The sequence below is a fragment of the Coturnix japonica genome, chromosome 2 (assembly GCF_054131305.1).
Source record: "Coturnix japonica strain WE chromosome 2, WE-NBRP24, whole genome shotgun sequence".
Lineage (NCBI taxonomy): Eukaryota > Metazoa > Chordata > Aves > Galliformes > Phasianidae > Coturnix > Coturnix japonica.
In genome coordinates this window covers 16,361,090-16,384,196 of record NC_140664.1, presented here as the reverse complement: position 1 = coordinate 16,384,196, position 23,107 = coordinate 16,361,090, and the positions used below count along the sequence as shown (strand labels likewise).

At 36.4% G+C, this 23,107-nt stretch overlaps 1 protein-coding gene across 1 annotated transcript in view; it reads right to left on the bottom strand.

Moving 5' to 3' along the window:
• ANGPT1 (angiopoietin 1) overlaps nt 1-23,107 on the bottom strand; it is a 148,076-nt gene that overhangs the window by 70,532 nt on the left and 54,437 nt on the right. Inside the window, exons 2-3 of the mRNA XM_015856162.3 lie at nt 8,489-8,644; nt 4,916-5,037 (exon numbers count right to left, since the gene is read on the bottom strand). Coding sequence (XP_015711648.1) covers nt 4,916-5,037; nt 8,489-8,644 — 278 coding nt within the window. The remainder of the gene's footprint in view (nt 1-4,915; nt 5,038-8,488; nt 8,645-23,107) is intronic.

Here is a 23,107-nt window from a genome sequence, read left to right as displayed (position 1 = left end):
TAAGTATCAATATTATCCATTTGAAAATGGATCCCTGGAGTTACTACCTAGAAGACATTGAATTAATAAACAAAACCCTTAGCACTCCTCCAAAGTAACCATGTTTGTTTTTTATTGTACAATATACTGAGATTTGTCAGGCTGGGAATCTATTTTCAACAAATGATGTGTTAGCTTTGTCAGGATATAAACTAGTGATATGCCTCGATGCAACTGTGCTGTGTTCAGGTGATTTAGAAAAAGCCCTCTGAGGATGCTGAACAAGGTAGAAGGCCAATACAGAAGTCAGAGAACGACTTCCAGTGAAAACTGCTGTCGGTTTGAAAGGTGATGAAGGAGAACATGTAGAAAGCAATCTTGTAGCTCTCTGGGGAGGAAGGAAGTCTGGTTTAGACAATCTGCCTTATAAGGTATGTAGTTTATTCACTAATCCATTCCAGACCATGGCAGTTTAAGAGAGCCTTTTTTTTAAAAAAAAAGTCTTTGTTTTCAGAGGCCTCAGTTTAAACATGTGGGAATGGGATATAGACCAGATCGTAGAGATGAACAACTTCAGCATTAAAATAATCTTTAAAGAAGAAAATCGAGACTTATTAGAGATACAGATAAAATCATTTACTTTTTTAAGCTATTCAATAATAAAAAATAAAGGAAATAAATAAAGAGAACACATCACACTATGAAAAATTCTTTGGCTGTACATGTGTGTTTTTCTTCTATTAAGAGTGTATGGGAAGATAAACAGGTAGAGAATTTAAATGCCTGTATTTGGGTGCAGTAATAGGACTTTCTCAATAAGATACTGCTTTGTAGATACTTTTACATGGATTAGTTTTTCCCTGAATTTATAGGTGCTAAATATCTGTACTTAAGTAGTTGGACTAATTGGTTCAAGGAGTTATAAAAAAGTATCCCCATAGTTCTTCAGGCCATGTTATTTACCCTCTGCCTATTTATTTTTTATTCCAGTTATACGACAGTTCCACTGAAATCTCAAAACTGAGGTCAATAAAATGGATCCGGATTTACCTTCTTGCATATGCAGAGCTTGCAAAAATAAATAAATGGACAGACATACTGCGTTTCCTCATCTTTCACACAGTCAAATGATAACACACAGTCAAATGGTAATTCACCATTTTAAAGTACATCTTTCATAGAATGAGATTTCTTGTACTTCATATTACTGTCATCTGATTATCTTCAAATTCAAGTTGTAATTTATGTTTAAATGTCACAACTGCTAGTTACTACAAAAAGGTCCAGAATCTATTATGATTTTCCTCTTCTATTTACAAATTTCAGAACTGAACAGAAAGTTATTTTCATATTTGCATACTGAAACAAACGGCACATAAGTTAAATGCAGCTAGTACAATATGGAAAAAAAAAAAAAAAAAAAAAGAAAAAGAAAATGGCTCAAAAGAGAACTTAAGCAGGGAAATCTTTCAAGAATAAATTAAAATAGCATTTTAAAAGCCCAGTGGGATTAAAAATGGCAATGCAAGAAACCACCATTTACATTACAGTGGGTGGGAACCCACAAGACTAAATTATTTATGGCATGAGAGCATTCAACAGAAACAAGATACTGGGGCAAATGTGACTCTACTTATGCTATGGAATATCTTTCACTTCAGTGGGATAAAATGAAAAAGTTGGCCCCTCTTCCCAGCAGAGGCAGGAAGTAAAGAGTGTAAGGCCAAGAAAAGAGTGTAGTCGAAAAAACATGAAACGGTCCCCTGTTGATAAGCAGTACTCATTGTATTTAAGGATAATATACAAAGTACTGTAGTATATCAACAATTGCTTATTATTACTATAATATTTTGTATTTATTTCATCCAAAATCCAGTTCTTTGGAAGTGATTAAGATCTGTATTTTTATTTTACATGGAGGAAAATTTAGCACAGAAATGATCTCCACCCAGTGCACCATCTGTTTTGATTACATTTTGGACTGTAACAGTTCCCGCACTTGTTCCCACTGTGGTGCGTACCTACTGCAAAAGAAAGGCCCTATGCACCAAACTTCAGTCCACGTAGACAATAAAAACAAAATGATTTATCCAGTTCATTTATTTGAAAATGAGATTACATAGATAGACACATTCACTTTAACTACCAGCAACTAATGAACATCATCATATGAGTAACCTGCAAACACTGCTAAAAGTTAAGCAATGAATATACCAGTGATTTTTAGCTTAACTTATTCTCTCCTGAAATCACCAAGATTCATTCCATAGTGAACTTAACACACATATAAATGTTTTCATGATCAAGAACATACAAGACTAAGATTATGCAGTTCTTTGTTATGAATAGATGATACAGAAAATGATAATTCCTATCTTAATGTAATCATAATACTACCCTCTTTCTAATTTTATCAGTCCCAAGGACACAGGATCAAGACATGAGAAGTGTTTGCCAAGTTCCTGCTTTATGATAAGATGAAAACCCACGTAGCTTTACCTTTTATACGCAAACACCTATCAGAGAAACAGTGGGTACTGAAATGTTTCTTTTTAGCATACCAGTCCACCTCTTCTTCCTAAATACCAAGCCAGAGCATTTTACCATGACATAGACTGTTTCATCATCATGTCAGTCAAGTCAAAGGTCAACTTCAGTCGAATTTATTTGTTTACTGACATGAAGGCTTTACACCCTGACACATTGCTAAGATAAATAAATTCAGATTATCGAGTACACAAGACGTCACATGAGTGACTCAATCTCTGGATCAGGATCAGTGAAAAATTCTTGTAGCTAAACAGACAGCAACAGATAAAAATACAAGCATTTACATATTTAAAAGTCAATATTTGGATTAATCTCAAATTGAAATAGGCCTGTTAAACATGTAAGCTTCCCTTCTGCACAACAGCCAGATAACACTTTCCACCAACTACAAGAAAATCCCATATACACAATTTAGATGAATTACTTAATTCCTGAGGAACTGAAATCCAAGATAATTCCATACTTAACTATACCAACCTCCAAATGAAACACATAGAGTTCAAGAGTTTTGAATGCAATCCAATTTCTCCAGAAAAACAAACAAACAAACAAACAAAAAAAAAAACGCAAAACATTTGGTGAAATTAATTAATTGAATCCCCTTCCTTATAACAAATAAATTGCCTGTTGCCATAACTTGTAGCACTCACAGCATATTATTTTCAGCTAAATATATTCCTCAATCATTTTTCTTCAATATCTGGATCCCTGTTTGCCTTCTCCCTCTTGCTTCTTGCTATTGATAATCACTGTCCTCTCTATGACCCATCTGTTACTGAGACAGGAATACCAAACTTTGTTTTCCAGACAGGGGTGTCCGTGTCCCCCCATGTCCACATCCAAGTCCATTTTGGGCTTAGGACTGCAGAACAAGAGGCTGAGAGAGGTCCTCTGGGAAGTGGCCAGCACAGCCCCTTGTCAGACATGGCCAGTCCCCATAGCAGTGAGGACTAAAATAAAAATGGGAAACAAACAACCCCGTGAACAGCACGACTTGTGAAGATCAGGGGAGTAGGTGCTCAGACTCTGAAACAGAATACTCTAGGCAACCTGTAGAAAGATCCATGCTGAAGGTTGCTGTCACTCTGCAGCCCATGGAGTACCCAAAAAGTCAAACAATCCTGTCCTTAAGGATTTCAGCCCATGGAAAGGAACCCAATGGGAGCCAGGAGAAATGCTAAGAAGAAGAAAAGAGCAGCAGAGACAAACTGTGATGTACCGACCCAAGCACCTACTGACCATCCTGCTGTGCTGCTCAGGATAGAGGATTTGGAAATGAAGGAGTGAAACTGAGCCTAGGAACAAGGTGGGGAGGGGTTGGGGGGGGGAATGTATTTTTGCTTTTATTTTCCCCAAGTCAAACCTATTTTCCCATACAATAATTGGTCCCCGTATCTCTCTGAATCCACAAATGGCTTTTTGTCTTTTTCTCCCAGTTCAGTTGAGAAGAGAGTAAGAGTGCAAATGAATGGACATCTGGTAGCCAACCAAATTCTGACATCCTGGACTGCTAAGTGCCACAATTTTTGGTACTCACAGAAAACCACCAAACTAAAGCTTTAGAGACATTCAGCCATCAGTTCCCTCTTGCACTGCTATTTAGCTGACTTGCACAGTCAGTGCCTCAGTTTCTGTGTACCTCTGTGGAGGAGCTGAAGAGTCCTGGTTGCTGTATGTAGTTAACACTGCAAATGCTGAATTTAAGGCATTTGCAGAATTCAAGAAGATAACTGTAGCAAAGAAAGGAACAACACTGGAATTTCTTCTCAACATTAGATTTATTGTTTCATAAATAATGTGCTGCTGAACAGCTGTTGTTTGTTTCACCCTTTAATTTCAGCATAAAACCCAAATTTTGTAATTCACTTAAAAAAAATAAAAAAAGAAAAAAAGAAATAAAGAAAAAAAGAAAAAAAAACAAAAAAACCCACGGCTCCAAGATGTAATATAGAATGAAATTATTTATTTAGTGTAAAGAAAAAGATTTTTCTACATGTTAGATCATCATAACCATTAATTTTAGTTGAACTACTGAAGCTTTCCTATTTTTAATGCATGTAAAAATTACTGATGATCTCATAGTATATATGTCTGCTTGAAATTACTCATCCAAATTATCCTTATGCCTTTCAGTTGTGATCATATAACTGAGTTGTCACGAAACAAATTGAGATACGAACTTACAGTGAAAATGAAAATTAGAAGTCAGCTGTATTATACAGGAGCTAGGACAGTGTAAGTTCACACTAGCTCTTTCCACCTTTACATAAATATTACCTATGGTTTCAACTTACTGTATTTATTTCATAAGTTACTTACACAGTATGGACAAACCATGTTATTTTCAACAGTGAAAGAGTTTATGACATAAGTGAAATTTTCTTACCTGTTTTTCTCATGAATTTTCAGGATTTCATTTGTCTGCTGTAGCAGCTGTTTTTCTAGCTTGTAGGTCGACAGTGAATTTTCCAGTAGCTGAATTTCAAGTCTGGATGTTTGATTTAGCACCTTAACAATAAATTAAAAATATTAACATATATAAAATCCCAGTTGTGTTGCTATAGCAATGTAAACATATTGAAATCCTTCTCTTCGGATTTGATGATTTATTAGAAATAACCCTAATTTCTAAATCCTTTTCTTTAAACTCAGCTGTTCAGCTAGTGCAAATGAACTCAATCAGCCTACATTGATATGAAACAGCTGACACTCTGGAACTCTGTGTGCTGTAGAATAGTACTGGTCTTGGAGAAGAAGGAAAGGTGACTGCCAAATAAGCTTTATTTCAATGGAAAGAGCAAAATATATGTTTCAAAAATTCATTCTTATAAAGGAAGCTTAAACTAGAAGAGTGAATGTGTACTTGAATTTAAGCCAAAGTATTGCATCTGCTGTTTTGTAAATAGAATTCTAACTCTAGTTTGCCCCTGAGATCTCCCTTTGGGTAGTGTTAGCAGAAATCTGATGTTTGCTTATGTTAGCGCCACTTGCCCTGTTACTTTTTTTTACATCTGAAGGCTGTAATCTTAAACAGTGTTTTGTGTAATTTTACTAGGTACATCAGACTGAAAGAAGATCATTCAGATGGAAGAGAATAAATGCTGAATAATAGTTCAGAATTGAAAATAATATAAAGAATGAAAGTAATAAAATTAGTTATGAAGGTTGATTTTGCTGATATATCGTTTTTCATTGTGTAGATTCTGGAGAAGAATTTATCAGTATTTTTTAGGTAAGTGTGCACACAAGAGCTGTGAGATGTAGTCACTATTGGAACTGAATATGATTCCTCTTTAAAGGAACCTGTCAGACCTATCTTGGAAGGCCAAATATCTGCCTCATCATAGGATTAAGTAGTAACATCTTTTCATGTACACCCAACAGGAATTTATGTTACAGAGTACAAAGGAGGAAAAAACAATGGCTCTCAACCTTAATATATGCAATGCCTTCTTTTTGTTTGAACTTCTTGATACTCACAGTGACTTGAGTTGGCCTTTTAATAGGGTACAGTGGTTGAAAAAATTAGAATTGATCTCTATGCAGATATTTTGTTGTTTGAGATGCATATATTTGTGAGTGCCAGGAGGCATCACCATAGTCTGAGAGGGAGCCGGTAGGAACTGATGTACTACAAATGTTGGCAAGGTGACAGGAAGGCACCAATAGATTAGCAAAAAGTATATATCGGTGGAGTAGCCTACTTAGTTCTCACTATCTCACTGTTATTAATCAGCATTACATTAATCTTCCTCAAGTTGAGTATTTTTGCCCATGATGAGAAGCAGTGAGCAATTTCCTGTCCTTATCTTCATCAAATAAGTTTTTTTTCTTAATTTTCCCATTGTCCTGCTGAGGCTGTAGACTGAGGGAGTGGCTTGTGGCACTCCTAGCAACTAGCCATGGGCAATCCACCACAGCCTTGGAAGAATCTGTCAGCCTCAGTTCTGTAGCCCTCTGCACCATGCTTTTCTGATTAATAGTGGAAGCAGGGTCTACAATTACTTTCCCATGTTGCTGTGAGAGTTAAAGTAGGAATTGTGTCACTGGACTGAAGTCAGAGCAAGGACTACAGCAAGGTAGATACCAACTGGTATACTGAGCATCCTTTAAATTCTTCAGCTATAGGTATAGAATAAGAAGGAAGTCACTGGTGTTGCTTCTACCTTGAACTGATTCATCAATGTAAAGTGAAACAGGGGCAATATACATACATACATACATATTTTCCCTTATGTAGTTCAGTGAGGGAACAACACGTGTTCTCAATGTCTGCACCTAAGGAGGTCTTTTATACCTACTCCTACACTTTTTTCTCTGCTGAGCAAGTGATATCACAGACCATAGAAGGTATTCAGAGCTTCTGCATTCCTTTAGATATTCTGTTGAATTTAGATATATTTATTGTATTCATTTATATATTCTATTGAAATATCATTCCCAGTCCTTTCATAAGTTACTGTGGTATCTTTTTGAAGCTGTGGTCATTTCAGATCACTACATTCTTTATTGGACATTTATCTACTAATCACAATGTAGAAAAAAAGGTAACTATGTAAGGCAGCTCAGCAACAGCTTGTACCTATCATTCCTAGCCAGAGTTATTTAGAGCATGTCTTTCATAATTGCTGCAGCTTCTCAGTGCATTGTAATGCAGCTACATAATAACATGGTAATGACATTTTAAATGTGAATAAGAACATTACGATCTCTCAAGAAGTACATATGCAACTAGAACAAACCAAACAAAGGCAACACATAAGCTCCTGTGTAACATACCACATGGTAGGAAGATCAAAAATAAATAAGCATCTTAAACTGATAGAACTCAAAAGGGAAAACGCTGTATGTTGCAATAAACCCAATAGGAAATTGTACTCTGTATTGCAACAGTGATATATGTGTCACTTGAATCTAATGTGTTGTTTGGTTCTGGGAATCACATATAGATGGCTTTTCAAATTCATGTGCTATTATGCAATTTTGCAATAGTACACAGTGTTTTATAAAGAACCTGATGCTGGTCCCTCTATCATTGCACTGTAAAGCTGCTGATGTACAATACCTTTCAACTAGAAACATCTCCCAAAAATTAACCTTATAAAAGAATAAAGGCAAGTAATAATGAAGATCAAAGGCTCTGTTTTAGCCTGAAACTCATTATCTAGCTTGATATTTGTATCATTCACAGTTGGTAATTGAGCTATTAATTTGAAGTCAAATAATGATTTAGTTTCCTAGCCATTCCAGTCTGCCTTTCACACCTAGAGCTAAATATACTAACAAAGTCAAACCTAAAGCAAGTCACATATAAAATCATTGTTGTTCATACCACCATGTAAGTAAAGACATAAAGCTGTTGGAGAGGGTCCAGAGGAGGGCCACAAGGAGGGCCAGGGGGCTGAAGCAACTGCCATATGAGGACAGGATGAGGGAGCTGGGCTTGTTCAGCCTGGAGAAAAGAAGGCTGCAGGGTGACCTCATTGCAGCCCTTTAGTACCTGAAGGGTACCTATAATCAGGAGGGGTGTAAACTCTTTGAAAGAGCCAATAATAGTAGGACAAGGGGAAATGGTTTTAAGTTGAAAGAGAGAAGATTTAGGTTGAATGTTAGGGTGAAGTTTTTTACTAGGAGATTGGTGAGGTATTGGAGCAGGCTGCCCAGGGACTTTGTGGATGCCCCATCCCTGGAGGTGTTCAAGGCCAGGTTGGATGGGGCCCTGGGCAACCTGATCTAGTAAACATGGAGGTTTGGTGGCCCTGCCAGGCAGGGGGATTGGAACTTCATGATCCTTGAGGTCCCTTCCAACTCGGGTCATTCTGTGATTCTGTGATCTGTGATTCATTTTGTAAGTTTATTGGAAACCTGTGTTGAAATGTTTTGCATGATGATGTACTAGAAAAGATGGGGAAAATTCCCAGAAATTAGAAGCTTTTAGGAAACTGCTCAAGGAACATACCTGTGTTTCAACATCCGTGAGTTTTCTTGTCTGCTCTGCTGTCTGGCTGAGGAGGCTGGTCCCTATCTCGAGCATGGTGGCGGTGTGGTTCTGCACAGCGTTCTGCTGCAGCTGCACCATTTCCGATTTCATGTTTTCCACAATATAGCTCTCAAGCTGGAAAAGAGAAAAGGTTGTAGTTGGGGTATTTTTACCTGCTTAGGCCTTCTGGTGACATAAAGATGCATCTCTGTCATTCCCAAAAGGGAAAATTCAACAGGGCCTTCAGCTTATCAGCTGGAGCAGGGACCTGACTTTCTGGTAGCTCCTTCCAGTCTCTGAGTCCCCATGTTTTCCCAAGTACCACAGCCTGCTGGCATGAAGTCCTGCTTGTTTCCATCTGTGTCAAAGTTGCAGCAAATATTTCTGGTAAAGTTCTCATGGCAGTTCAAAAATGACCACACAAAAAAATCAAAGCTCACCACAGAGACACTCTAGGTCCTCTTTGAATATTATAGCATGTGAGTCCTTCCTGGAAATGGTCCTAGCCTTCCTGGATTATTCCCATCTCACAGTCATTCAACAACATGACATTTTACTGGGTTAGATTCTCTGCAAAAAGATCCACAGACTAACAACAGGAGCCTCAAAATTTGTGAAGGAACAGAGACAGTATCATGGTAATAAGAGAAGGAAGCTGCTGATCAAAAACTATTAGAAGCTGTTTTGTTCCTTTGCTTTCGTAGCCTCAAAATAATTTGGGTTTCTTTCACATACAGTTAAAAAGAATGTGAATTAGGACTCTCAGAATAAATTGAGCACCTCAGAGGGTGACACTTTGTTTTTGTTTTAGTTGACATAGGCAGGGTCATTCCCTTCTATCCACCTAGACCCCTGCCCTGTAACACAAGACCATGAAGCAGGACTAGCCTACAATATGAAGAGACTGTTACACGTATAACCATTGTTCTGCCATCTTGCTTAATATACTCTGCAAAGTATTAACGTGTAAAAAAAGTGGTTTGGGGCACTGGCTGCAATACATTCCACTAAAATAAGCTGGATTTGAACCAATTTACACTCAGTGAAGATTTGGTCCCTGGTTTCTTTTTGTGGCTGAACATGCTTTTTATGGCAAGCTGATTCCAGACTTAAGCAACCACTCTTTACCTAATAATTTTAACCACATTAGACCTCCTTCTGCAGCAGCAAGGATGGTTCGTTGTGAAAGGTAAGCTGCACAACTAAATAGTGAGAGCCAGATGGAGTTGATTTAAAGGCTGAAGAAAGGAACAGGAGTCAGGCATAAACTGCATGATTAATAGGAAGGGTTGCTTTCATCTTATCTATTAGCATTCCTGTGCTGATGGGTAACTACTGTAAATATTCTAATGAGCCACATCAGCTGAACTTAATTCAGATTTCTTACAAATTTGATCAGTTATGTTTGCCTCTTATTAGTTTTAAAAAGATTCCTACAGAAAAGAACACTGTTGCACTGTAAGGTGTTTTCAGAATGAGACAGCTGAAGGTTTTTGTTGTTGTTGCTTTTTTTGTTTGTTTATTTGCTTTAACCATAGTTTGGAAAAATGGTTAATGCACATGATGTTCAAAAGTGGTCATCCTTTAACTTCAGGCTAGAAAAACTTCTGCTTGAATTATCAGGTGACCTCTCTGATCTAGAAACCTGCAGAATGTTATAAGTGGTGGGGATATTTTTATATATAATATACAAATGAGACCTAACAACCAAAGAAAACTCCGTATATTGCAAAATGATGCCTGAAGTGAATACCTCCCTTTTCCACTGTTAGTGGAAGTTCAGTGCTATGTTTTAATTAATAAACTAAAACTGAGATGTTGCAGATATTAAGCTAGCTCAAGGAACTTTTGCAAATCTATTATATTTCTACACCGTGCTTTTACGTTCAGTAATATTTTGCCTTTATTTCTTTCATGTCAGATGGTATATATATATATATATATATATATATTTGCCATCCTTTGTTTCTTGATGGTTTTATAGCCTTTGGATTTATTGGCAAGCTATCTTCTGATTGCCAGTAATCCCTGTGAAAGAGCCCTAGGAAAAAGAATGGTTGCCGTTCTCCAAATTTTACTTCAAATACTGGAATGCATGAACAGGAAACCCAAATTTCTTTCCCAGAATCAAACACCTGATGAAACACAGGGCCCTCAAGTCCTGGTACAGCCCAGGATTGGGTACCAACACACCACAAATTTCCATGCATATAATATCTTTTTTTTTTTTTTTTTTTTTTTCCAGACATGTTTATAGCGTGTATACATCATGAATGTGCATTATTTGTTCAGCTTTCTGAAACTGTCTCACTCACTGTGTAAGCTATGTTATACATATGTGCTATGGATCTTTGGAATCCATTAATAAGCATAGCGGCTAAACTCATTACACATACACAAATCAGAAGTTAGAAATTTTCACACACCAGTAAAAAGAATTGTGGATAAGGATGTAGATGTAAAAAGACAGAAATACTTCTGTATTTCTAACAACTTTCTCTGAATGCTATTTTACTAATGTCATGGAAAGGATTGCATGTGAAATTTATTGCGTATGTGTGGAGCTACAGCAAGTTTTACCTAGCAGGAACAAAGGCAAAGACTGAGTCATACTCTATACTTATAGTTCTTCTGGATTACTTCTAGTTATTGTAATATAACACATTTTCTGTGGTATACATTCTTGGGCAATTGCTCTTGGTTACTCACTCCTAAATCACACTGTGTTTGAATTAGGGACTCTCTCATTATGACAACAAAGCTGACTGTCCTGTTTCTGAATTAATCAGTAGATGCTTTTGTAAATATTTGGTTTACATTAGACTGCCAGGTGTTCGCTCAGGCAAAGGAGAGTAGAAGATTGAAATAATGAAGAGGTTCTGTTGCATTAATCTTATTTCCTTCCTTCATCTACAAATCTTTTAGTTTGCTCAGCAAATTTATTGGTTATAATGACCCTGCTAAAATTCAGTGACCAATAGGCCAAGATTTCACCTATTATTTTTATTGCAGGAAACCAGTATTTACTGGGTTCATTATTGACATGTGCTGAGTCTTTTTTTTTCCTATTTCTGAAGCCTTGCATCTTTGAAGGCTTTGTATTGAGTTTATTGAGCCTTAGACTGATATTTCTTTGTGCTTAGGTAACATGAATAACATCTATTTAACAGGTAATAGATAAAAGGATACTTGCATGGTGGCCTCACCAAAAATAAGTGACACACAGAAACTCATTCCCAAGAGTAATCCTGAGAACACCTAGGTTCTTCTGTCTCTGAGAATTTGTTCATGCCGTAAGGTATTTAATTTCAATTTGTCAAGATATTCTGCATTAAAAAGTAAATATGTCCTTTCAGGTGAGTGTACTTTGTATATTTGGATTTTCAAATCCTTTTCAAATCCTACTAGTTACTCTTCTTTCAGTTACTTTTTGTTGAAATAATGAAACATAATTCTTTTCTGCATTCTTTACCCCAGATTCCACCCTTCTCACTGCATGGCTTTCTATTGTTCATTGATGTTCCTGTTATTAACTCAGACTCATTACGTTGTACGGGAGTTTTCAGAAATGCAGAATTACAAGTGGGATGCATAATAACGTTATAACATTCTCAGAAATAAAACTGTCAGAAGGTTCAGTGTTATTGTTTAATAAACATTCCAGAGGATTATACTTTACAAGTATCTAGCTTTTTCTGGACAACATTTATTGAATAATCTTCATAGAAACCACCCAAACACTAACAGAACTATTAAAATGGAAACAGCAACTTAGGGCCCAAGAAAATGATAATGGCTTGTGGCAGATGGCTTATAAATAAAATAAGAAGTTTTTCTTTTACTTTGATCAAGTACTGTTGGTCTCATGTAATTATATGGTAAGGACTGCTATGATATCCAGATGACATTAAGCTTTCATATGCTGCCTTTGCAAGAGAATGCAAGTTAAAGTAACAGCATTCTGCTTTCACTCTTCTACTATCAAATGTATATTATACAGCATTTGTAATAATAGAAAAACAATACACCAGTGATATAAGAGGTGTTCTGTCTTGTCTTGCTTTGCACACAAGAAAATGTACAGTAAAAATGTATTACAGCAACCTGTTAATACTGTTTTCTCAATTCCTTTGTCAGAGTGGGGGATCACACATTAGGGAATTGTCTGAAAGTAATATTTGTAGCAACACAGAAAATTTTCTTTTACAAATACATAAAACACCTCAGTGGGAAAATCAAATATATAGAATTTCTGTGAATTTTACAAAATTGAAGTAGATAGGAAGGAGCTTATCTCTAAGAAAAACCATATAAATTGGATAGGATAGGATAGGATAGGATAGGATAGGATAGGATAGGATAGGATAGGATAGGATAGGATAGGATAGGATAGGATAGGATAGGATAGGATAGGATAGGATAGGGTAGGTAGGGTAGAACAGAATAGAGTGGAACTGAACATAATGTCAGAATGAAATGGAACAGTTCTGTTTGAAGGGACCTTCAGAGACCATCTAGCCAACTAACTGATCACTTATAGATACCAAAAGTTAAAGCATATTATTGAGGTCATTATCCAAGTACTTCTTGAATGCTGACAGACATGAGGTATCAAGCTTTTCAATAGGAAGCTCGTTCCAGTGTCTGACCATTCTCACGGTAAATAAATCTTTCCTAATGCCCAGTCTGAGCCTCTTCTGGTATAGTTTAGTACCACGGACATGCATCCTGTCAATGGTGACCAGAGAGCAGAGCCCAGCACCTCCCTCTATTTCCTCTCCTTGAAAAGTTACAGAAATAAATGAGGTCATCTTGTGGCCTCCTCCATGCTGAACAAACCAAGTGTCCTTAGCCTCTCCTCATAGAACATTCTGGCCCTATTACCAGCTTTGCTGCACTCTTCTAGATGAGTTTAAGGACCCCAGTGTGCTTTTTATATTGTGGAGCCCAGAACTGCAAGCAATATTGAAGGTGCTAAATACAGTAGAAGAATCACCTTTTTTTACTATCTCACTATGCTGTGTTTGATTCACCATATATATATTTGCATACTTAAAAAGCTGGCATTACATTAAAATGCAGGTGGAGAGGACACAAAGGCAATGAATAATGCTCAGAAGTTAACATGTTCATCTACTCCTGATATGAAGCAGCTCTACCTGGATCTTAAGCATATCAAGGAAAGTGCACATCAAACATAAAAACTGTAGATATATGGAAGCTGCTCTGAAATTAGTGCCTCCTCTTTATTATCATGGAAAGTGCAACAGATACAAGTAGCATTATTTGGTAAATTCTCAACTACAAAACATTATTTTTAGTAGTGTCTTCACCATAAGCTGTGTATTTTGGTTAGCAATGGACAAGGGCCTAAAGATCTGCACCAGCAGAGGTGACCCACTGTTGCTGTCACCACTGCTGAAACTCATCACTCACCACCTCACTGTGCTCACATCCACTCTTTGGTCTCCGTAAACATTCAGCAAGCATCAGCAATCAATTCTAATAGGAGCCAGAATTAAAAGGAGCCAGGAGAGTAACCCAGCAACTGTAAATGCAGCTGAACAAATATTTAGGAGAAAAAATAGCTAGAGAAAATTTGCTGAATCATTTTTTTTTAATTGTAATATCTCCGAACTTCTATCCCTCATGCAGCAAAAAGATAACTCTGTTAATGTTTTGAGTTACCCCTTAATGGTTGTAGTTTATTTGCATAATACTTAACAAATTAATTATTCTCTACTTATGTTTCTGGAGTTTCTTACTTCCAGTAATATTGTAACCAATAATTTTTATTTCTTACTTAGATAATATTTTTTTTAAATCTTAAGTCACTGTAATGTCATTTTTCCATATTCTATCCCTATCATAGAAACAATGACTTCCTGTATATATATCTTTCTAGATCATAACATGCTGAAATGAATACATGCAATTCTTAATGGAAATATTCATAGCATTATTTTTCCCAAACCTAATCTTGTAAATATATTGAAGATACTTTACCTTAGTGAAAACTGAATGATTGACATTTCATTTGTTTACTAGCTAGCTATAGAGGGTAACTAACAGAGGCTTACAATCAAGTTGCCCTCAGGAAAAACAACAACAACAACAACAAAACACCTATTGTTGATTCTGTATGTTTAATTTATAGCCTGCATAAGATCTATATAAATAAATTGTTGAATATGTTCTCATATGCATAGCAGCACACTGCTACAAATATCTATCACTTGTATCTTTTAGCATCTGACCAGTGAAACCAGTCTCATTCTGGGCACAAAGGCCAAACCGTTCCATTCAGCTAGCAGATACTGAAATCTCTGATCCAGATGACTTATACTAATTATCTTTGTCTTCACGGTGGTTTAACCTGGTTTTATAGCAAACTTGAGTTAAAAAAATGCTATGAATTTTTTACGTATTGTAAATATATATTTATTTAAAAAAACCAGATTTTTCTTTCAAATATAAAATAAAAATAAAAATAAATAAAATAAAATAAAATAAAATAAAATAAAATAAAATAAAATAAAATAAAATAAAATAAAATAAAATAAAATAAAATAAAATAAAATAAAATAAAGAGGCTATTCAGTTTTGTCAGAAGAAACCAGTCATCAAAGATGTAAAATATTATACATCAATCACCTTCCTCTTGTCCACCAAGGTGCTGTCACTGGTGGACAAGGGGAAACAACCTATGTCATTTACCTTGACTTGAGCAAGGCCTTTGACATGGTCTTCCACCACATCCTTATCTCCAAATTGGAGGTAGGTGGATTTGATGGGTAGACCAGATGGATAAGAAATTGGCTGAAAGGTCGCAGACAGAGGGTAGTGATCAATGGCTCTATGTCCAGGTGGAGGCCGGTAATGAGCAGTGTCCCCCAGGGGTCTGTCTTGGGACCAGTGCTCTTTAACACAAAGCAAATGATATCCTGGGCTTCATCAGGAGATGGGTAGCCAGCAGAGACAAGGAGGTGATTGTCCCTCTCTACTCTGCTCTTGTGAGGCCCCATCTGGAGTACTGTGTCCAGGTATGGAGCCCCCAGTACAAGAAAGACAGAGAAGTGTTGGAGAGGTTCTAGAGGACAGCCACAAAGAACCACAGAGAATCTCCCCTACAGAAATATGCTGAGGGAGCTGGGGTTGTTCAGCCTGGAGAAAAGAAGGCTGTGAAGCAACCTAACTGCAGCCTTTCAGTATCTGAAGGGAGCCTATAAACAGGGGTGTGGGGGAGTAAACTCTTTGAAAGGGTGGATAACAGCTGGACAAGGGGAAATGGTTTTAAGTTGAAGGAGAGAAGTTTTAGTTTGGATATTAAGGAGAAGCTCTTTACTATGAGAGTGGTGAAGTGTTGGAATAGGCTTCCCAAAGAGGTTGTGGATAATACCTGTCTCCAAGGTCAGGTTGGATGGAGCCCTGGGCAATCTGGTCTAGTAAATGGGGAGGTTGGTGACCCTGCCTGGCAGGGGGGGTGAAGATTCATGATCCTCAAGGTCCCTTCCAACCCGGGCCATTCTGTGATTCTGTGATTTTAAGACACATAGACATAAGTAGTCTTACAGCTTTCTCCAGGTTCAGTTAAGTATCTACAGGAAATTTGTGCCAGAATGTTGGACTTCAAGAAAGATGTACCTTATTTTCAAGGAGACTTAAGATGATGAAAAATGGCCATAATTCTGGAAAACTGAACAAATCAGGAAAGTTTAACTTAATAAAATGGTAAACAGGAAAATAACTAATTATAAGCATATAAGAATGCAAAGAGAAAGAGAATCATATGTTTTCCATATCCATGAAGCAGAAATTTAACTTTTCCATATAAGAGAAATGTTTTATAACAGTACAGGTAGTAAAACACTAGTAAAATGTTTGCTGGAAAACTGAAAAGTCCATCACAGGGGGTCTTAAAAGAATGTTTTAGGTAAAGATCAGAATGAATAAGTGGTATTTTATGATTCTTTCTTATTTTTCATTCACGTTCTTGTGTTGTTTTACTTCAATCTGTAAACTTAAAGAATCAATTTTTGGATTTAAACTATGTAATATAAATATTACTGGCCAGTAAAGAATTTGGAACACTCATCTCCTAAGAAAACATTCTGAACGAAGTCAATAGGAAAGAAGGTTCTCATCATTAACTAAAATCAACAGATTTTAGAAATGTATTAAAATCAAACATAATTATATAAATAAGAGAAACTGTTCTGTACAGACAGCAAAATCAAGAATGTCACTGAGGATGTTTCTGAATGTATGCATATATCTCAGTAATAATGTAGCCTACAGACCCATCCGAGAAAGTCCATAAAATCATGGCAGAGTATTGTACTTAAGTTACTTAGGCTGCTTTAGAAATGGCAGTCCATTTGTAGATATTTGAATGTCAGTGGTGGCTTGGCATTTTTGTGCCATGTTCATGTTATACAGCAAAGTACATAAAGTGTATTAGGTAATAATGATGTTGAATAATGCTGTACACTGTATGATATCCCAATGAAATCTTTAGAAACTGGAAGACTACTTCTATTAAACACTGTACTTAATAAAAATAGAAATAGTCCTTGCTTTGTCTGTCAGGGCAATATATAGAGAACACAGAGTTCTTTGTTTCAAGACATCAGAAGACCTCCTTGGTAACATTTACAAAGTAGTATAATATTCTATATATGAGTAATTTAGAAAAGCAAGAAGTATCATGAAATATCTGGCATATCAAAGACTGTGTATTGACATGGGCAAAGTATTGATTTTACTGGCCTGATATTTCAATCTGAACTTCCTGCTAAGACATCCTCAAGACATCTTTCCAAATTGTTTTCAGAGTTTTATATCATTCTAAAAGCTTTCATGCCTTAGGCAAAGCCAAAAAATCAATATAAATGAAATTTATTTTTCATTTCAAATGTGATTAATTACTGTCATTGCAAAAGCATACAACACATTTTAAGGATTAATTTCACTTACTTTTATATGAATATTAGATCTCTTGCTTTTTTATCTTAATGTTTAATAAAACCAATAAGGAAAATAACTGAGAATCATCTCAAATGTTATTACACAGTCCCATAAGGAAGCTACTTAGAGCAACTAAATTAGAGCAGTATGTTCTATTTTCTACTGATTAGTAATATTTCTGGTTCAAAGATTTATCCACTTTAATGTTAATCTTTAAAAATTTTATGCAGGGTCAATTGTATTTTTCTTTCTTGATCTAAATTTCCAGGTCACTTAATTCTATAAACAAAATCTTTTATGATTATACAGTTGGCTGCAAACATGACCCATGCCTGATATTCACCAAAGAAAATGGTATGACTGTAGAAAAGGCATTGTCTGCCATCTTGCCCTAAAAAAACAAATGAATCTCAGGAGGGATTTCTTTAGATCACTATGGAAGAGTGGAAATAATTTTCTTTGGTGAATTCACCTTCATGAGGATCTCTTTCTGGAATGGCTCGTTTTGTAACAACTTCTGTGTAGCTGAGTGTTTAGACATATTGTGGCTTATTCCTGAGGAAGGGCATACTGTTTGTAATCAAAATAAGCTAAAATCAAGTATCTCTTTTCTACGTTACATAAGGTCTCTGAAAAAATGTGGCTTTCAACTGCATAAATAGTTCTGATTGCTATATTACACTGGTGGCATGTAGCTAAACTTTCAGTGAACCTGGGAAACTGTTATATAGTTTGGAGGCAACACATACCTTTTTATTTGTATTATAGGAGATAGAATAATGTTTTAATAATGTTTCACTAGTTCATTTGTAATTCTGCTTGGTTTCTTACACTCATCTCTATGACATCTGAGCATATTTTTGATATTCTATGTATGAAACACTTTAACAAGAATGGTTATGAGATAACGGCTCAGATGCATATTGCTCTAGAACTTGCACAAGTTTCTTCGTCCTGTACTGCCTGATAAAAATACCATAGAAGGGGAATCTCTTCATTCATTTCCAGGAACTATGCCTTCAACTTTTAAATCCCCTCTGATGAAGAAATCATCAAATCTTTTTATTACATTTGTCAGTGTTTCATGTGTAGTTGTAACTTACTTCTGCCTTTTGTGAATGCCTGATACAACTTCTCATAACCAGATGAAGACCCTAGGCATTGTATTATGATGATGACTGCCAAAAATCTACTGTCTTAATTTTGGGTCTTTATTGATTTTTAAACCATAAATGGGAAGTATCGATACAATAAACCCGTTCTGAAAGTGATGCAATTTCTGCTCATACTGGGCTACAGGAGCTACAGAAACATCAACAAACACCTTCCCCACTGTTGCAGGCAACTATTAATCGAGAGAGACCCATAAAATATCTACTCCCTATGTCCCACCAGCCTTAAAATTGTTGGCCAAAGTCACGATCTCCATCCTATGCAAGCACATCCTCTGTGTCTGATTTTATCATAAATAGTGGTGAATAAAAATAAAAGTGATCAAGTATCGTTTGCTAGATGACAGAGAGTAATTCAAGCTTCCAAGAGTTTCAGTGTTACAGGAAACGCAAAGCTTACTGTGTGTACTCCCTGTCTGTCTTGAATGTGATATTTCACAGACTTCTGGTAAGACCTGAACCATGGTAGGGTTTTGCTTTGTCCAAAAACAGAGAAAGAGTAGACCCAGTGGTTCTTGTTGCCATGCTTAGTGTTTGTGAGTCTAACATTATCTCAAAACACAGACAAAACTGGAAGCAGAAGAGATACGCAGTTTCATGTTGGTTCATGGTCTGCTAGAGGTCAGAGTGTGCTGCTACTGATTTGCGACTCTTACCAACACATTTGGCAAGTTAGAGCAGCTGAGCAGACACAGTGCTTGTAAGCAGATGAAATCCCTCACCTGAGCACCTATTATTTATTCTAAGCTTTACAAAGAGTGTGTAACTTTGTAAAGGGGGGAGGTGGCCCAGCCAAAATATGTGCAGCCCCAACCTGATTTCTTCCTGTGCTAATAGAACAGCACAAATAGCTAAATAAAATTATTGTCAAATACTTCTTTTCAGTTATTAGAATGAGAAACCTGCGTAAGAACCTGAGATCAAAACTGTCACATATTCAGCAAATATGTACATACATTTGCAAATACAAATACAAGTGTGCATATATAAAATAAATATGAGTGCATTCCAGTAAGTAGATTTCTAATCCCTGATTTAGAAGCAGCAGTGGAAAGATCTGAAGTTCACTAAACCATATAATGTAATATTCCGGTACTCAACTTACAAAGAAGACTATGAAAACCAATAATACAGAAGCATCTTGGTTTATCTGGAATGGAGTAGTTCAAGAGAGGAATTAATAATAACCTATTAACAATTGTTTAACAACTGTATAGAAATATAAGACCTTTTTTACAGAAAATATCAGAGCAATATAAGCATATGTAGATTATCCTGGTTGATCCTGGTTCCTCTCTTCATTAAATTCCTCTGTGTATTTTGAAAGGGAGCAATCACACATTTCCCTTTAGCTATGAATGTGTGTTAATGCAACCTCCTTCATCTCCAACTGTTGGAATAAGATTAAGGATGTGATTATGGAGATCAATTCCTTGCCTTTGTTTACTTCATGAATGCTACAATTCCTGAGAAATGTAACACTACAAGTTTCTCCAGAGAGATCAAATAGTGGGAAGAAATATTACCATTCCAATTAACTACTAATTGATCTTAGTGGACGTTCAATGATAAGGAGTAGAGTCAGGTTTTTCTGTACTTTGCATGTACCACAAACTTAGTAGATGCTACAAGAAAAATGGATTGTCAATCTCTTATTTTACCGAAATTCTGTACCACAAAAACCATGGTCCAAACATATCTGAATATGGGAAAATGTGCAAATCTTTTGGAGATATTGCTGCACTTTTATCACTGAAAAGAGGAATAAAAGGAAGGGCAGTAACAGAGGAATATTTTCTCCAAAAGCCTGGCTCTAAGACCAGCATTTTTCCCCCTTTTTCCAGGACCCGGCAAGAATATTCCCTTCCACTTCAGTTTACCTTAATCACAGCTCTTCCTGGAAGTCAATGTTAACAAAAAGCATCCCTCTCTAAGTCCTGAAATCATGAGCTAAAGTGGGAGAGAGCACAGCCTTCAGTTTCCTAACTGCTAACTAACTGTCTTCAGTTTCTCTGGCTGTTACACAGCTCCTATTGCTGCTGTTAACATACATGCATACAGAAACACCCAGGCAGAACAACAAATGTGGTAGATTACAGACAGAGGAAGAGGGGCCTGTGCTAAAAGTGGATAGCTAGATGAACAGACAGACAGTTTGTATACAGTAACTTGAAAATACATCCAGTTTTACAACGGAAAACAGAAGCCATTAGGCATTATTTCTAAATGTTATGCTTAATTAAAAAATAAATAAATAAATAAAATCAGAAATAATTAGATCCAAATGGCTTGCAATGCATGCATGCTCAATACAGATTCAGAGAATTAAACTTTTTAAAACGACAAACTGGATACTTTTTCCTAGTAAAACCCATTTGGATGTCTGTGATGTATTCTTTAGACATTCTAAGTATGACTATCATGCCTGTGATCAGTTAACTAAACTCCCAGGAGTTCTGGCACCGCCACTGCTCCTGCATTGCCAGCAAGGCGTCAGGGTCAGCTGTCAGACTTCTGCTCTTGCTGATTAAGTTGCCACTTCTGTTTGTAAATTTCCACAAAATGTCCGTGTGCCCGAAGTGATAACGATCACAGTCACTTCCTATTTGTAATCCAGGAACATGCACTGGCCCTTGCCCCAGTGGAGCTTCACAGTTCACAAATACAATGTGACATTCCTTTTGACATGATTAATGTAGTGAAAACATAGAGCAGTAAGTAAAGATGAGACAATGTGGTTATTTTAAATTCTTCTAGTTTTGCTTTCTTGATGTACCTTCTACACTACTTTTAATTTTACAATAAATTCCAGGTAGACCCTGTGTAACAATAAGACTAATGTTTTCTTGCCAAGTAAAACCTCATTCAGAAGAGTGGTTTTGTAATATGTCAGAAGCATTCAGAAAGTAATAAAAAATGCATTGAATAAACTAACAAATCCCCATAACAATATTACTAAATAAAATGAAAATATCTCAAGCCCTTGAAAAATGCTGTAACTTTCAGAATCAAGAATGTCCACTGTTCAAAATCAAATACAGATATTCCTAAACTTTCAAGTATTCAGATTCAGGATTTTAGTTCAGTCTCATTTTCATAATGATAACCATGTGGTACTGTTCTTCTCTCTCATGGGTAAGGAAAAATAACTGTTGCACTGTAGTTGCAGAATATAAATGCAAACATTCAGGTCATTAGTTTAACCACATGTGCAGAACATGTAGGAATTAAGACAACATTTATCATGACTACAGCTATTCGATCTAAAGGAGAATTGACATCAATAATGTTCATATCTATCACACTTTGTACCATAATAGTAGAGAACAAAGTGCTCATGAATCCTGAGGAAAGTTTAGCAGCTGTTTTGCTGAGATGTAGGTCACAATTACGCTAACAGTTAGACATTCTGCCCATTAGCTGGCAATCATATTCATGCCCTATAGTTAGGGCAGTATGGCATGCCAATTTCTTCAGTACTGAAAACAGATGAAATATCTTGTCTGACCTTAAAAGAATGCTGTGATTGTAGATCTAATCATACTCATGTCTCCTGCTCCCAGATGACCCAAGGAAACTGTTTCAGATATGGCAAAGCACATCAGTCTCCCCCCCCGCAAGTCCCTATATGCAGACCAAAGGAAACCCATGTAAATGACACAAACACACACAAAAAATAATTGTGCATGAATGTTCCAGGACAGAGATTTTTTTTCTTACAGAACATGGGTCTTCCACGCCTGGTACTGAAACAGCATCAACCCAACTGTATGCCGTGCTTGAGGGCATAATGCACGGGGGAACCAACAGAGCCATGTGAGAGATCTGTGGGGTGACAGACTAGGAAACCCCTGATTCCCCCTTACATCGCTGTCTCATCTGGATCCAATCCTTTAAGTTCAGGTAGCACTGAGGTTTCATTTCCACGAGGTCAAGTAATGTGGGGTTAGGACGGACACATGTGGGTTTATCTCTGGAAAAAAAAAGTAAATGATCCTCTACTGGGATGAGACAGGAAGGTCAGATAAAGTCTGGAATCCTGATATATTAAAGTCAATGGATGTTTTGCAGTTACCCTCAATTTGGCCAGAATTTTACCCTTGAGACTTCACTTTTCTTTTTCACTTCCAGCTCCAGAGCAGGTCAAAATATCTTCACAAAGCCTATAAGAATGTCATTATTTTAACATTAATTAGCTGTTTGCAACTGTAATCTGCCCTGAAACCAAGAAATGGGGTTTATCATCTTACCGTGACTCTGTTTATCATCTATTACTGTGATATCCATGATTATTTTCGTGTGAAAGGAATGATGTTAACATTAGTACAAATGTGTAAATAGGGATTATTAACCATTATTATGCTTGGACTAAAATGCTAACTCCTAAACATGGAAGGAAAAAAAAACAAAACAACAAAAGATAAAACATAAGTGCTTTTGTTCTACTTGAAATAAATTA